This window comes from Vanessa atalanta, chromosome 28 (genome assembly GCF_905147765.1).
Source record: "Vanessa atalanta chromosome 28, ilVanAtal1.2, whole genome shotgun sequence".
In the NCBI taxonomy this organism is placed as follows: Eukaryota; Metazoa; Arthropoda; class Insecta; order Lepidoptera; family Nymphalidae; genus Vanessa; species Vanessa atalanta.
In genome coordinates this window covers 4,371,268-4,387,336 of record NC_061898.1, presented here as the reverse complement: position 1 = coordinate 4,387,336, position 16,069 = coordinate 4,371,268, and the positions used below count along the sequence as shown (strand labels likewise).

The 16,069-nt window shown below is 35.8% G+C and overlaps 2 protein-coding genes across 5 annotated transcripts in view; both read left to right on the top strand.

The window, feature by feature from the left end:
* Nucleotides 1–15,423, top strand: part of LOC125074826 (zinc finger protein 184-like) — a 46,794-nt gene extending 31,371 nt beyond the window's left edge. Inside the window, exon 5 of one of the 4 annotated variants that reach the window (XM_047686281.1) lies at nt 13,534–15,423. In XM_047686281.1, the coding sequence (XP_047542237.1) occupies nt 13,534–14,630 (1,097 nt within the window). In that variant the 3' untranslated portion in view covers nt 14,631–15,423. Of the gene's footprint in view, nt 1–288; nt 1,468–3,473; nt 4,715–11,576; nt 12,751–13,533 lie in introns of those variants that run through there. The other 3 variants (XM_047686278.1, XM_047686275.1, XM_047686276.1) reach the window with 3 other exon arrangements.
* On the top strand, nt 8,339–10,577 carry LOC125074835 (zinc finger protein 43-like). The gene is made up of 2 exons (XM_047686290.1): nt 8,339–8,553; nt 9,280–10,577. The coding sequence occupies exons 1-2, from the start codon at nt 8,469–8,471 to the stop codon at nt 10,443–10,445; spliced, it is 1,251 nt and encodes a 416-aa protein (XP_047542246.1). The 5' UTR covers nt 8,339–8,468; the 3' UTR covers nt 10,446–10,577.
* Nucleotides 15,424–16,069: the final 646 nt, after the last annotated feature.

Here is a 16,069-nt window from a genome sequence, read left to right as displayed (position 1 = left end):
ATTCATGGGGGTAAAAACATGTAACCTCTGAAGGGAAGTGGGGGTTTTATTGAACTCGAATTGGAGGAAGCATATTTTTTTAACAAATTAAAAATTGTATTTTTTCTAGAATTATTTTGTGAATGTGAACGATTTTATCTCTTTAATAAAAGAGATGCTTTTTTCTTCTCTATAAAAATTAACAATACAATGGAGGCGTTTGAGCTAGAGCTCCTGTTGTCCCCCGAATCCGTCCCTGAGTATACCGCTATTAATGTTACCACTCAACAGTGAACGTTTTCTTTGTAGGTGATGAACAAATAATCATCGTATCTGGAGAAAAGGCCGAAGAGCTCCTACACAAATTACAAGTCAAGTCAAGCGTAAATAGCACAGCGCGTGGCCGTAATAAGAAAACGCCTAAAAATAAAATAGATGACAAATGTATGCTAGAAGTTGAGAAACATCGAAGCAATATGACGGAAATATTGTTGAATTCAAACGCTACGCCGATACGGTTTCGCGGTGATATAGGGTACGCCTGTTGCTTTTGCACCGAACAGTTTCCTGATCCTGCGGATTTAAAAAGGCACACAATTGAAAGGCATGATGCGAAGAGTATTAAACAAGTTGTCCAAGAAATGCGCGTGTACACAGTCAAATTAGACATAACCGAATTGAAGTGTAACCTGTGCCAAAACGATATACCATCGATAGATAAATTAATAGACCACTTAATAGACGAACATCAGCACGTAATCTACACGGATATCAAGAATCACATGGTACCGTTTAAGTTTCACGGCGAAGAGCTGAAGTGTGCGTTGTGTTCGACGAAATTCACGAAATTCAGAAATTTGACGGAACATATGAATACACATTTTCGTAATTACGTTTGCGATGTCTGCGGCGCTGGATTCGTCAACCGCGACATACTAAGGAGTCACTTGAGAATACACAAAACAGGTTTGTTTTCGTGCGATTTCTGTTCGAAGACGTTTAACACGAGAGTAAAAAAGCAGTCGCATATAAATATTGTACACAGGCGTCTTTACATGACGAGAAAATGTGGATACTGTAGCGAACTCTTCGATGATTACCACAAGAAAAGTGACCATCTGGCTAAATATCATGGAGTCACACCGACAGTGTTGAAATGTGATTCGTGCGATAAGACGTTCACAAATCAGCAAGGATTGAGACGGCACACCAGACGGGACCATTTGATGGAGAGGAACTTCGAGTGCAAAGTCTGTGGCATGAAGTTCTTCGGTAGCGAAAATTTGAACAAGCACATGTTAAAACATACAGGCGAGCGTCATTTCCACTGTAGCTTATGTGGGAAATCGTTCGCTCGTAAATTCACCCTGAAGCAACATATGCGAGTACACACGAAGGAACGAAGGAGCCCTGTCCGGACATCAGCTAAATATTTGGTCATTGATGAGAATATTGAATCGGACGCTGACGAAACTATAGCCTAAGGACTTTGATATTATGACATTTTAAATATAGGTATTATTATTTGGATATCGAGTTTATCTTATATATTATCTATATTGATCACTTGAATCGTTTAAACGATTTAATTGCAAACGAAATTGCTTTCATTTGTTTTTTTTTAATGGACTATTTTGTTCCATTCGATCTCCTTTCTTAAATCTTTATTAATTTTGCTGGTACGTTACATACAACATTAACATCCTGTAAATTTTCCACTGCTGAACTAAGGCCCTATCTCATTTTTGAGGAGAAGGTTTAGAGCATATTCCACCACGCTGCTCCAATGCGGGTTAGTGGATACACATGTGGCAGAATTTCGTTGAAATTAGACATATGCAGATTTCCTCAAGATGTTTTCCTTCAACCGCACGAGCGAGCACGAGATGAATTATAAACACAAATTAAGCACATGAAAATTCAGTGGTGCTTGCCTGGGTTTGAACTCAATCATCGGTTAAGATGCACGCGTTCTAAGCACTGGGCTATCTTGGCTCTTTATATACATCACATTAAAAAATGCAAGATATATGTACATGTATGTGCAGCCCAAAGGCGATCTTATAGCGCACTTGATTTTGCAGTCAACCTTTTAGTTGAAATTTTTGATTATTTTTGATGCATACCGATGATAAAATTATTTGAATGATCATAACTATAGGAGAAGTTTTATATTTGTTCGTATTTGTATCTGGCTATCATCAACACGCAATTAAATTTTTAAATTTTTTATAATTAAAATTAAAAAAAAAAGAAAATAAAGGATATTTATTATTGTATACAATCTTCTGAACTCATTACAATACCTGCACCTAACATGATAAATACAAAATACTTTACTGAATAATATAATTAAATGATCGGCCTATATGAGTCGCTTATGATCGTAATACTTAAATATAAATTAATGGGAATGATTCTTACAAAATACGAGACAGACATTGATAATACTTTGGACACAAATTTGTTCAAAGTATTATCAATTAAATTTTTAAATATCTCAAAGATTCGTAAACGCTTAAACATGGAACTCGGATAAGTAGTAACAAAAAAACTTTATTGTTAACAAAGTTATTGTTGTTTATTGACGACAAAAACAATTTCTTTATCAATTTCTGGTTTGCGAATATTGTTGCAAGATAGTATTTTTTATTTCGTTCAGGAAACATATAGTACAAAGCAACACATTGAAACAAAATACAACGACAATACATTGACCTGTACAGTTTCCAAAAGTAAACATAATTAGCGGACAAATTAAAAAAGTGTAAATTAAAATTTAAATAAAAAATTAACTACAATTCAAACAGCGACTAGGACATTTCTTTTAAAAAAAAAAAATAACGTGTCTGCCTTGGTATGCCCGACATAAGTTATAATTAAAAATAAAGAAAACGTCTGTTCGAAATACGGCTAGCTCTGTGGGTTTGAGTGAGAGAGAAGGAGCGGGCCTACGCACTGTCGTATGCGTAAGAGAAAGGGAAGCCAGACAGACCGGCGCCGCAACGCGTTACGTAACAAAGCGATCTACCCTCCCATGAGAAGTTATCACTTCAAACAAGTATAACAGTGATACGCCTGACTTCATTTCGCACTGTCTCCCAGCAAAGGTGAAATAATTTAAAACCTTTCTGACATTATGACGTTCTGAAGGTCCGAATAGTTATCCTTATATCATAAATATATAATAATTTAATTTCATTAATACTTATATTTCTGCATTTGCTGAAATCGTCTAGTGACGCAGACATCACATCAATCAATATGATCCGTTACATAATATTATGTTGTACAGGGATGCTATTTTGTTCATTAAGGAACATTATCTCTTAGGGGAAGGTTTTATCTTCTCAAATGTTTCTGCTAGAAAACTCTATGGCATTTGTTTACCTTAGAATATATGTATTAAATTTAAGTATATGGTCGTAAATGCAGCCTCTACATAGTAGATCTGCCCATCGTAAAAATTCAGTAACAGCAATTTTTATTTTTAGGTAAACTCTCCGAAAGTGTAAACAAAGAAGATTTAGAAGATAATAAAAATAGATCAACTGAAGAAAATATGATTAAAATAGAAATAACAAGAGAATCTAAAAAGAGAACGAATGTTAAATCGTTAAAGAAGATAAAGTTAAAACCAATCAAAGAATTATCAAAGCACCATCACAATATAAAGGAGGTACTCCAATGGTCCAACACCACCCCTATTCATGGTAAAAGCGACCTGGGCTATTTGTGCTGTTACTGCTCAGATCAATTCCCAGATCCAGCTGATTTAAAAAAGCACACGTTACAGCTACATAAAAACGACCCCAAACCAAAATTCTTACAGAAACGAGACCTCAAAAAATATCACGTAAAAGTAGATATAACCGGATTGCAATGCGACATTTGTAAACTTAACATACAAAGTATAGATGATCTGATTGATCATTTGAGAACTATCCACAATCGAAAGATTTACACGGATGTCAAGAACCATATTGTTTCGTTCAAATTTGAAGAGTCGATTGCCAATGAGCTTAAGTGCATCGTCTGTTCAAATACTTACACGAAATTTAAGATTCTATTCGAGCACATGCACAAGCATTCAAGGAATTACGTTTGTGATGTATGCAGTGCCGGTTTCATAAATAATAGAGCGTTGTTGAATCACCAGAAACGACACAACCTCGGCGAGTTCAAGTGTGAACACTGTGATAAAGTATTTGACAATCTCCACAAGAAGAACTCGCACGTGACAACCGTTCACGTGCATGGATATTTACTAAATAAATGCGGGTACTGCAATCAAAAGTTTGCGGGTTATAGAACGAAAGCAGAACATTTAAGGACGGCTCACGGTATAACAGAACGTGCTAAGTGCCAGGCGTGCGAAAAGAGTTTTTCCACAAAAGATTCCTTGAACAAACACATAAAACGCCACCATCTAATGGACTATCGATACAGTTGCACCCTTTGCGACATGAAGTTTCACGCTAATAAGAGCTTAGAAGAGCATATGGTTAAGCACACGAAGACTCGTAGTTTCCAATGCAAGGTCTGTTTCAAGCGATATGGAAGACAACAGACGTTGAAGGAGCATATGCGTATCCATGACAACGATAGGAGGTTCAAATGCGAACACTGTGTGATGGCGTTTGTCCAAAAATGCAGCTGGCGTCGACACATGCAGGCCAAGCATGACGATCAAGTATAAGAAATGAAAATACTCTCATCAATCCATGTTACGGCAGATGATTGTCAACTAAGTGTTGTGGATTCAAATGTAATAGTATGTTTAATTTTAGTGAACTTATACAATGAAATTGTTACTATAAATTAAATATAATATATTATGAAACAAAATGTTTGCATATATCTAGTTCTTGTAAAAATAAAGCTGATATCAGATGATGAGTTTTGTACTTAAATGTCCAAACGAAAACTTTTGTTTTCTGGAGACAGGTAAGAAGGTTTAATCTATGAGATACTTTTTTTCTGGTCATGGATATGATCCATTTCTTTCGTCTCAGTCGCTTAGCTGATGACAGAACGGTCGTGGTCGTCATTGCATTGCCACTGCAACTGCCACTGCACGCTTGATAATTTTGATCCATCTAAATATTTTAAATTGATAAGACAGTTCATCCAAATGTATTAGTTTAAATGCTTCTTAGACATTGACCATCTCGTTGGCCTGGTGACTAGATATAAGGCAGATTCTGAGGTCCTGGGTTCAATATAAAATAATAGTCGGGCCGATATAAAATAATTGAGTTTTCCCGGAGCGTAGAAGTTGGAAATGTGTACACTTCCGTGTCGCGGAAAACACGTACAGATGTTGGGCCTGCGCCTGGACTCTTTTGAGTCGGTGACGGATTAAGAGTTCTAAATTCACGTAGAATAAAATCTTCTGACAGTAGAAACATCGTAATGATTTTTTTATTTAAGTATGGATGAGCTAAATTAGGAATGATTATGTTATAGCAACTTTTTTTTTAAATACTTGCGACGAAATTCGTTGCTGATTTATTTTTAAACTCATAACTTTTTAATTTATTTATTTATTTACAGAACAGCAATAACTAACAATTTAAAATAATATTAAAAAATGAATTTGATTATCTTGAACACACGTTTACCGGTTAAGTGTAGAGGATTACAGTCTTTTGTATTAAAAAATGTATATAATATTAAAAAAAATAATGGATTAATTATATTTTACAATCAACAATGTCATTAAAAAAAGTCTGCGTTTGACTTATATTTATATACATACGTTTTCTGTTTTGGGACGAAATTAATTATTCATTTTAGTAAGTGCTTTAAGAGGATCGAAATAAATCTCTTAGGGTAACACGATTTGGGATTGAAAAATATCTATTCGCCATTTTTTTTTGCGAAACGGAACACGTGAAGCAATAAATAATCCATGCTTTTCTTTATAGGTTTACGAAGATCACAAAATCAATTTTATTTAGAAGATACTATAGACCCTAAACATGAAAACGAAGGAAAGATTAAACTAAAAAAGGGCGGTGAATTGCAAAAACATCGATCCAATATGAAGGAAATACTTTTGAATTCCAATGCAACACCGATTCGGTGCCGCGGCGGTGTCGGTTACGCTTGCTGTTTTTGCAAAGAACAATTCCCCGAGCCCGCAGATCTAAAGAGGCACACAATGGAATCCCACGACGTAAAAACTAAACTGAATTTCATGAAAGGCAAAGACATGTACAAGTTTCACGTGAAATTGGATATAACAGAACTGAAATGTACTATGTGCTATGACAATATGGACACATTGGAGACACTTATCGATCATTTGAAAAATGTTCATGGTAAAAAAATGTTTACTGACATCAAAAATCAAGTGTTACCATTCAAATTTGGTACAGAGAGACTAATGTGTTTCATATGCATGAATGTCTATCACAAGTTCAAGTCGCTGCTAGAACACATGAATATACATTATAGGAATTATGTATGCGAAGTTTGTAATGCTGGGTTCGTGAGTCGCGCAATCCTAGCTCAGCACGCGGAGAGCCATAAACTTGGGACGTTTAAATGCGATCATTGTCCAAAAATATTCGATACATTAAGAAAGAAGAGGTCACATGAAAAGTGCGTGCACACGCATTCGGAGATGCTGAATAAATGCGGCTATTGCAATGAAAAGTTTAAGGATTACAGGAAGAAGGAGAAACATCTTGTCAATGTGCACGGAATAAGTAATCTTTTGAAATGTCAAGCTTGCGATAAAACTTTCACAAATCAGAAAGAGCACACGATACATATAAAACGACTCCATCTGATGGATAGGAGACACAGTTGTAGCGAGTGTGATATGACTTTCTTTTCGTCTGCTGAATTGAAGAGTCACCTGGTGAAGCATACGGGGTTAAGGAAATTCGAATGTGAGGTGTGTCACAAGGCATATGGCAGGAAGAAAACCTTGCGTGAACATATGCGTATACATGCCGATGACAGGCGGTTTAAATGCGAGCACTGTGGGCAGGCGTTCGTGCAAAAGTGCAGCTGGCGCGGACACGTGCGCGCGAAACACGGAGAGCAAGTGTAGACTTTGATCCGACTAATTACTTTTCATTATTTATAATAAGGTCGATGTTTACATTTACTAATTTAAAAAAAATAAATCTATTTTTATGTTATGCTGTTTTCATTGAGCTGTTTTAATATTATCTTTTAAATTATATGACTTTGTTGATGAATTTAAAAAAAGTTACGTGTTCATAAATTGCTCTGGAACTCTTTGGTTCTACCCTCTGTTAGTATCTGCTTTAAAAAAACCTATGTAGTCTAGGTAAGACTCCATTACTAATTCTTAGGTTATTAAATAAATAAGTCTTTTATTTTGAAAGAAAAGCTAAAAGTGAATAATACGAAATTTTCTTTGTAGGTAAAAGAGACGTCAAATCAGAGTCATCTGTCGTAAAGATCAGAATTAAAGAAGAGAAAAAACGGAGTAAAATTAAAGTAGTTGCTAACAAAAAATTATCGGAGTACCAAGCGGATATACAGAAACATAGAGCCAACGTTAAAGAAATATTACAAAGCTCGAACGCAACGCCCATCCGTGGTCACACCGACAACGGTTACGGCTGCAGTTTTTGTTCGACCCAATATCGGGATCCTGATGAATTGAAAAAACATAGCCTAGAGCATACATCTACTCTGAATGCCCAAAATGTACTAATGCTAGTGCCGCGAGATCTGAATCAACTATGCATAAAATTAGATATCACTGAACTCACGTGTAAATTATGCGAAAACAATATCTATTCCATCGAGGATCTGATCGACCATTTGAAGAAAATTCACAAGAAACAAATTCATACAGACATAGTACAACAAATGTTACCTTTCAAATTCGACAGCGAAAACCTTCAGTGTTACATCTGTAAGAATATATTCAATAAGTTCAAAAAGTTAATGGAACACATGAACGTGCATTACAGCAATTTTATGTGTGATGTCTGCGATGCTGGTTTCGTGAACAGGAGGAAGCTCTACTATCACAAAGTCGCACACAACACGGGGACATTCTCGTGCAGTCAGTGTCCAAAAGTATTTACCACGTACAACAAAAAGAGATGCCACGAGAGACAGTACCATGACAAAGCGATGCTAGTTAACAAATGTGGTCTTTGCAGCGCGTTATTCAAAAATAATCGTCAGAAAGACAAGCACTTGGTGAAGGAGCACGGCGTGTCGTCGTTCGCCAGAAAGTGCCAAGCCTGCGACAAAATGTTCGTGCATCAGAACGCATTGATGATTCACATGAAAAGGCACCACCTAGTCGAAAGACCTCATAAATGTACGGAATGTGGTAAAGGCTTCTTTTCCACGACTGAACTAAGAGCTCACATGGTCAAACATACAGGACAGAGGGAGTACAAGTGTGATGTTTGCCTTAAATCATATGCAAGGAAATGGACGTTGCATGAACACATGCGGATACATATGGATGACAGGCGGTTCAAATGCGAGCATTGTGGGCAGGCGTTCGTGCAGAAGTGCAGCTGGCGCGGACACATGCGAGCGAAGCATGGAGAGCAAGTTTGAACGGTTACGCGTATTACTTTATTCGGAATTAATTGGTTAAATTTGATTAATAAATTATTACTAAAATGATAATTATAAAATTTATTTTCGATTACGGCACCACTAATAAAACATTACCTATTATCGCAGTTTTATAAAGCGTATTCGTTATAATTAATTTATAATATTTATTATGATAAGAACGTTACCACAACCTTTAAACACATATTTTTATTGAAATCTATAATAAGTTTGAAAAAAGAATTCAATATAAGTAAATAAGTAAATTGTCAATATTCAGACATCAAATGTATATTTAAACTTTATATATATTGGAATATTTTCCATTTAAAGGTTTGTAACATTTAGTGTGAAATATTTAAAATAGAACAGATTAATCTTTTATTTAAACACAAACACAAACTAATACTTTCTAAATCTTAAATCTAAAAAATAACTAATCATAACGCGTAGAAAAGAAAATAAACAGGTCATATAAAAAGCACCTAAATTATACGAATCAAGTAACTACATAAACTATAAACTGTACAGTGGTTCGATTTCAAATTGAAAGACCACTTATCTTTTTGGACCTGATGCTGATTTTCAGTGGCTCCAGTGCGTAGAAACGCTTAGAGCGCAGTGCCAGTGTAGACAACTTCTTATTCCAACTTTGTTTTATCACAATCTTAAAATAAGCGATGTTTTATGAGGACGTCAACATTCAATAATTTATGATTTTCTTTGTAGGTGCACTTCGTAAAACCAACAAAAAAGAGAAACCGTTGTCGAAAAAAGTTATAGAAGAATCCGTAGAGCAAATAAATGCGCGAAATACAAGTCTACCTAAAGTAAGGCAGGGCGAACAATTAGAAAAACATCGTACAAACGTCAGAGAAATTATACTTTGGACAAATGCGACACCGATACGCTGCAGAGGCGGTATCGGATACGCGTGCTGTTTCTGTACAAACCAGTTCCCAGATCCTGCTGATTTGAAAAGACATACAATACAAGACCATAACGATGAAACAAAATCCATATTCATGAAAGGAAGGGACATGTACGGCTATCTAGTGAAGCTGGACATCACAGCGCTGCAGTGCAAACTGTGTGCGACGAAAATGGATACGCTCGAACGAATAATGGATCATTTGAAGGATACGCACGATAAAAATATAAGCACGGATATACCAAATCACATATTACCTTTTAAATTCGACAGCGAAAATCTCCGATGCTTCATGTGTCACAATGTTTTCAACAAATTCAAGGCGTTACAGGAACACATGCACACACACTACAGAAACTATATTTGCAAAGTTTGTGACGCTGGCTTCGTGAACCGTCACCTTTTGTTATGTCACAACGAAGGTCACAAGACTGGAACGTTTGCTTGTGACCAATGCAGCCAAGTCTTCGATACGATACGTAAGAGAAAACTTCACGAAAGAAAAGTTCATAACGGCTTAAACATGCCCCATAAGTGTGGATACTGTAGCGAACGATTCAAGGAGAACTGTCATAAGAATGAGCATTTGGCAAAAGTTCACGGTGTTGTCGGACCTTTGATTAAATGCCAAGCTTGTGACAGAACCTTCGCGAGTCAGCAGACTTGGTTGCTGCACATGAAGAAGTATCATTTGATGGAGAGGCAGCACAAGTGCACGAGATGTGAAAAGGAGTTCTTCTCGAAGAGGGAGCTTACCGATCATATGGTTAAACATACTGGGACTAGGGAGTACAGGTGTGACTTGTGTTTCAAGTCCTACGGGAGATTGAAGACGCTCAAGGAACATATACGTCGACTACACCCAGAAGACAGGGACTTCAAGTGTCTCCATTGTGGACAATCTTTTGATAAAAGTTTTGCTTTAAAATGTCATATCAGCGCTAAGCACGGAGATATCGTCTAACCTTGCATTAATTTTTAATCGATTTTGTGTCGCTGCTTATAAATATATTGTTATAAAATAATTATACATACTAGAGATCAAATGAAGTGAATAATGTCCTATTATTTAAATAAATAAATTTTATTTTTATTATAAAAAATATAATTGCCTTTCAATTTTCTAGTAATTAGGATAGACAGTTAAAAGAATTGATGATAATCGTCCATTGACGTTTAAAAATATATAATAGTTTAAACTTGCAACAAAAAAAAAAAAGAAACCAAGACAATTTTTTCAAAAAAATGTACGACGCATAAAAACAAGGGTTTGTGTGAATTACTAACCAAAACCAAGTACACTATGGTGATACAGAATTAAAATATTTTTTACAATAACACACCTATTTGTTAGCTTCAGAAATACCACAAAATCTCGAAAATTCCGTATGTTCTTGAAATTATTTTGAAAGATAACCTTGTTATAGAAATTCTCATCCTTAAATAGTCTTAATACATATAATCTTGGTCATATACAAATTTTCGTAAAACTGGTTCTTCCCGACATAGATGATATATGAACAACAGATTTAGTGCCTTTACTTAATAATTTTATAGTTAGAAAAAAATACGCTACCAATTTCTTTTTTTCAAATTCAAATATTTCGTAATTTTTTTTGTCTTAAGAAAAACTAGTATTTAATGTAACTTAAATCAACATAACTGTTTTTATTGGGTCTTGTAATAAATATATGGTAATTAAATTATCGTAAAAACACTTACATCGTCATTTTAAAGATTAGAGAGAAAAATTAATAAAACGATACATGAGACGTGATATACAAATGATAGAAAAACACATCTAGTAAAATTGAAAATCGATTTGAAAAAAGTGCCATAAAAATACGTAAAACGGTTTTTCTAAATCACTAGCATTAGGGTTATAAAACATTTGACATCAACCAACAAATGCGATTCGATGATACTTGATTAAGAAAGGTAACTGCGTGAGATGGAATTCTGACTTGGTTCTCTAAATATACATTATGAATAATTATACTAAACGCGTTCAACAACAAACAAACGATAAAAAATACATGGAATTACTAAAGTGTTTGAATTAGTTTAATAAAAGATATTCTCTCTCTCTTTATAGGTATACGAACGATTAAAATCGAAAGGCGAATAGCGACACCTCGCGTGGAGTTGAAGATAGTTCGAAGTCATAAAGAGCCCCACCTGTCTGAATCAAAGAAAAATCAACAAAATCTTAAGTTGATCTTGTTGAATTCAAACGCTAACCCCATTAGGAATAAGGACAGTCTCGGCTACGGCTGTGCCTTCTGTCACGAACAGTTCCCCGAACCGACTAACCTAAAGAAACATTTCCTAGATGAACATAACAGTGATAGATTAATTAAGTTTATGTCCAGTAAGTTATTCGATCACGTTGTCAAATTAGATATAACATATTTAAATTGCGCGCTCTGCAACAGAGACATACTGAAACTAGAAGACCTGATGACACATTTGAAAATAGAGCACGGTAAAGAAATTCACACGGATATAAAGAGTTCCATAGTTCCGTTCAGATTCGACACGCCGGAGCTAAGGTGTGCCGTCTGCTCCGCGGAATATTTGAACTTTAAACTTCTACAAGAGCATATGAACTCGCATTTCGGTAATCACATATGCCCAGTTTGTGGTGGAGGTTTCATGACGGAACGACTGCTTGGGACGCATGTTAGGAGGCACAAAACTGGCGAATTCAAGTGTGACGAATGCGAAAAAGTATTTGGTAATAAGGAGAAGTTGAAGGAACACCAAAAGAGGACTCACCTCGGTTTGGGTAAACGGAACAAATGCTTAGTGTGTAATGAGAGGTTCCTTGATTACTGGAAGAAAATCGATCATATGGTAAAAGTGCACGGAGCTCCGCCTGTCGTGCTAAAGTGCCACGCTTGTGAACGAACATTCCGGAACCAACGAGCACTCGCGAGACACACGAAGAAGGATCATTTATTGGAAAGGAAGCACAAATGCGAGGAGTGCGAGATGAGATTTTTCAGCAAGAGCAGTTTGCAACGGCACATGGCTAAGCACACGGGTATACGGGAGTTCCGATGCGATATCTGTTTCAAGGCGTATGGCCGCAAGAATACGCTGAGGGAACACATGCGGATACATGCGGACGACAGAAGGTTTGCGTGCGCACATTGTGGACAAGCATTCGTCCAGAAATGCAGCTGGAGAAGTCACATGCGATCGAAACACGGGGAAGAGGTTTAACTTGTTACGTAGATAAATATTTGTTGCAATGGCATAAATAAAACGCGTTTATATATTTATTGACTTTTTATCATTGAATACTTAGAATTCTTAAGACAGACCTATATATGTAGTTATAAGATCTAGAAATGTTTTTTTAAAGAAATGCCAACGTCGACGTAAATTTTACATGAATTATAACTATGTTTAAATAACATCCAACGTTCCTCGTATTTCATAGCACTGAATGAATCACTTAATAAGGCTTAATAGTTAGGATTTGATCCAATATATAGAATATATAAGAATTTATTACCTTACATACATTACATTAGAAGCCTGTAAATTTCCCACTGCTGGGCTAAGGCCTCCTCTCCCTTTAAGGAGAAGGTTTGAGCAAATTTCACCACGCTGCTCCAATGCGGGTTGGTGGAATACACATGTGGCAGAATTTCGTTGAAATAAAACATATGCAGGTTTCTTCACGATGTTTTCCTTCACCGCCGAGCACGAAATGAATTATAAACACAAATTAAGCACATGAAAAATCAGTGGTGCCTGCCTGGGCTTGAACCCGAAATCATGCACGCGTTCTAACCACTGGGCCATCTCGGCTCTTAGAATTTATACCCAATTATAAATTTGAAATTATCTTTATACAAAATGATGTTTACAAACCAGCGTTTGCGACTAAGTTTTTAACTATTGTATCAATATTTGAAAAACAACTCAAACCAACGTCAATTTATTTAGATAAAGATTGCGCCAGTAAGTGTCACGATTAAGATTTATTTTTTCTCAAGTTATCTTATTGGCATTTTGTTTGATAAAAGTATTTGTTGTAGGTGACCTACTGGACGAGAAGAAAACAATAATCAAACTAACAGCAAGCCATCCAAAGGAAGCGATCAACGTGCGTAGAGGAAAGATAATAAGAATAACACTACAGAAAGATTTAAAAATGAAGGACACACTAACTCTACTCACTGAAGCTGAAAAACACCAGAATAATATCAAAGAGATTTTGTTGAATTCGAACGCAACACCAATTCGATGCCGGGGCGGTATCGGTTACGCTTGCTGTTTTTGCACTGAACAATATCCGGATCCCGCTGATTTAAAGCGTCACACCATAGATAACCACAACGATACAGATAAATCAAACTTCATGAAGGGTAAAGATATGCACAGTTATTTCGTCAAACTTGACATCACAGATTTGAATTGCAATCTTTGTGACCAAAACATTGATAACATAGAAAAGTTAGTCAAACATCTCCAAACAATACACGATAAAAAATTATATACGGACATAAAAGATCACATACTACCTTTTAAATTTGGCAGCGAAACGCTATGTTGTTTCATATGTTGCAACTTCTTCAACACATTCAAAGCTCTCCAAGAACACATGAACGTGCACTACAGGAATTATCTTTGCGCTGTTTGTGGGGCAGGATTCGTTAATAAGAATATTCTACTAAGGCACGGTGATGCCCACAAAATTGGTACATTTACATGCGAGGAGTGCTGTAGAACATTCGATACGGCTCGGAAGAAGCTCCTCCATGACAGATCGTATCATTCGGGCATGAAGTTGCCCCACAAATGTGGTTATTGCTTGGAACGGTTTAAGGAGGTCTGGAAGAAATACGAACACTTGTCAAAGGTTCACGGGATAAAGAGCCCAGGCATCAAGTGCCAAGTTTGCGATAAGAGCTTCGAAACCAAGAACGCTTGGAGGCTGCATACGACGAGGGTACATCTGTTGCAAAGACCGCACAAATGCAGTGACTGTGATATGGAGTTCTACGCGAAAAGAGAATTGGAAAGCCATATGGTGAAGCACACGGGTACTAGAGAGTTTAAGTGTGATATTTGCTTCAAATCATACGGAAGACAGAAGACGTTGAAGCAACATATAAAAAGAGTTCATTCCTAGTGATTTTATTAACGAAACTCACAAAGTTCTGGTTTAGTGTTGGCAGTGCAAAGTTCCTAATTTTAGAACGTTTAGATCTGATAAAATTTGTAACTGACTGAGAATAAACTGTCAGACAGTGTGTAGTGATAAATTATTAACCAAAAACAACAAGTATAGAAATTCTTCTCGAACATTCCACAGATCCGGGGCTCGAAGCCCAATTCCACACTATGATATGGGGCATTGGCATGTTAAAAACTGACTTAGAACGAGTCGAACTAACGTAGCTAGGCTGATAATGATGCTACTTAACAATATTGACATCCGTGGATGACCTTTTTGACCTTTTACTCCCTATATATGTTTATTGGGTTATATCAATCTTAAATATTTAAAAAATTACAGTGCAAGCGAATGCGTCAGCATTTCAAGGGAGCCCCATAAGAACGGCGGCCCCAGACCCGGCCCCGTGTAACATTACGTTAAAGACGGTACTTGACAGACCAAAGTAAATGAAGTGTTTTATGTAGTGACAAAGACGAAGATTCTAGAATTCAATCAATCTTTGTTAAGTATATTTATAATTTTTGAAAAAAAAGTAAAAAAGAAAGTATTCCAGTAAGTGTACCAAAGTTGGGTTTAAGCCTCCTTTGGATGAAAAATTGTGGATGCTCCTCAACGGATTAATAGCAGATTTTCATCTGACCTATGAAAGCCAGCATGATTTTTCTTCACCGACGAGATGAATTATAAACATAAATTAAGCAGGTGAAAACTTAATTAAGATTCGAGTATTCTAACCTCTGAGTTTTGTATAAGATATTAAATTAACATGGTTATTTTTATTACTAACAGTATTTAAAACGGAATATTTACCATGCTTTTTATTTTTATTTATTGGAGCTCGATATTTCGACATTATCTACGAATGTCTTGTTCACGAGACTCAATAAATTAAGACTTAAATACTCTGAGTTTTGGATTGTAGGTGAATGTTCAATATGTTTTTTTAACAATATGTGTTAACTTGCAAACAAACCAAAAATGAAGCGTGAGTTTAAAATTTACATTATATTTTGACAGATTTCTGATCATCCTGGCTCGCGCAGGACCAATAGTTCGCACTAGCAAAAAGTACCATTTTTCAAGTCTTATATGTACGATAAATAAATTTGAATTGCTGTTGTTCTTCTTAGTTTTTTTTTAATATCCTTAACAGAATATTACTTTGAAAAAGTTAACTAAACTTTTTTATAACAGGATCGCTTGTATGTTAAACAAAATTAAACAAGTATAAATTTACAAAATTATACTTTTACTAATTGACGAGAAAAAAAGCTATCAGTCACGATTGTCATTTATAATATCTGACTACGTACACTAGACATACGTTACAAAATTAAATCGTTATCATAGTAGGGATTTAAAAAAAGTTCTTATTTAAAATCTTCCATAGT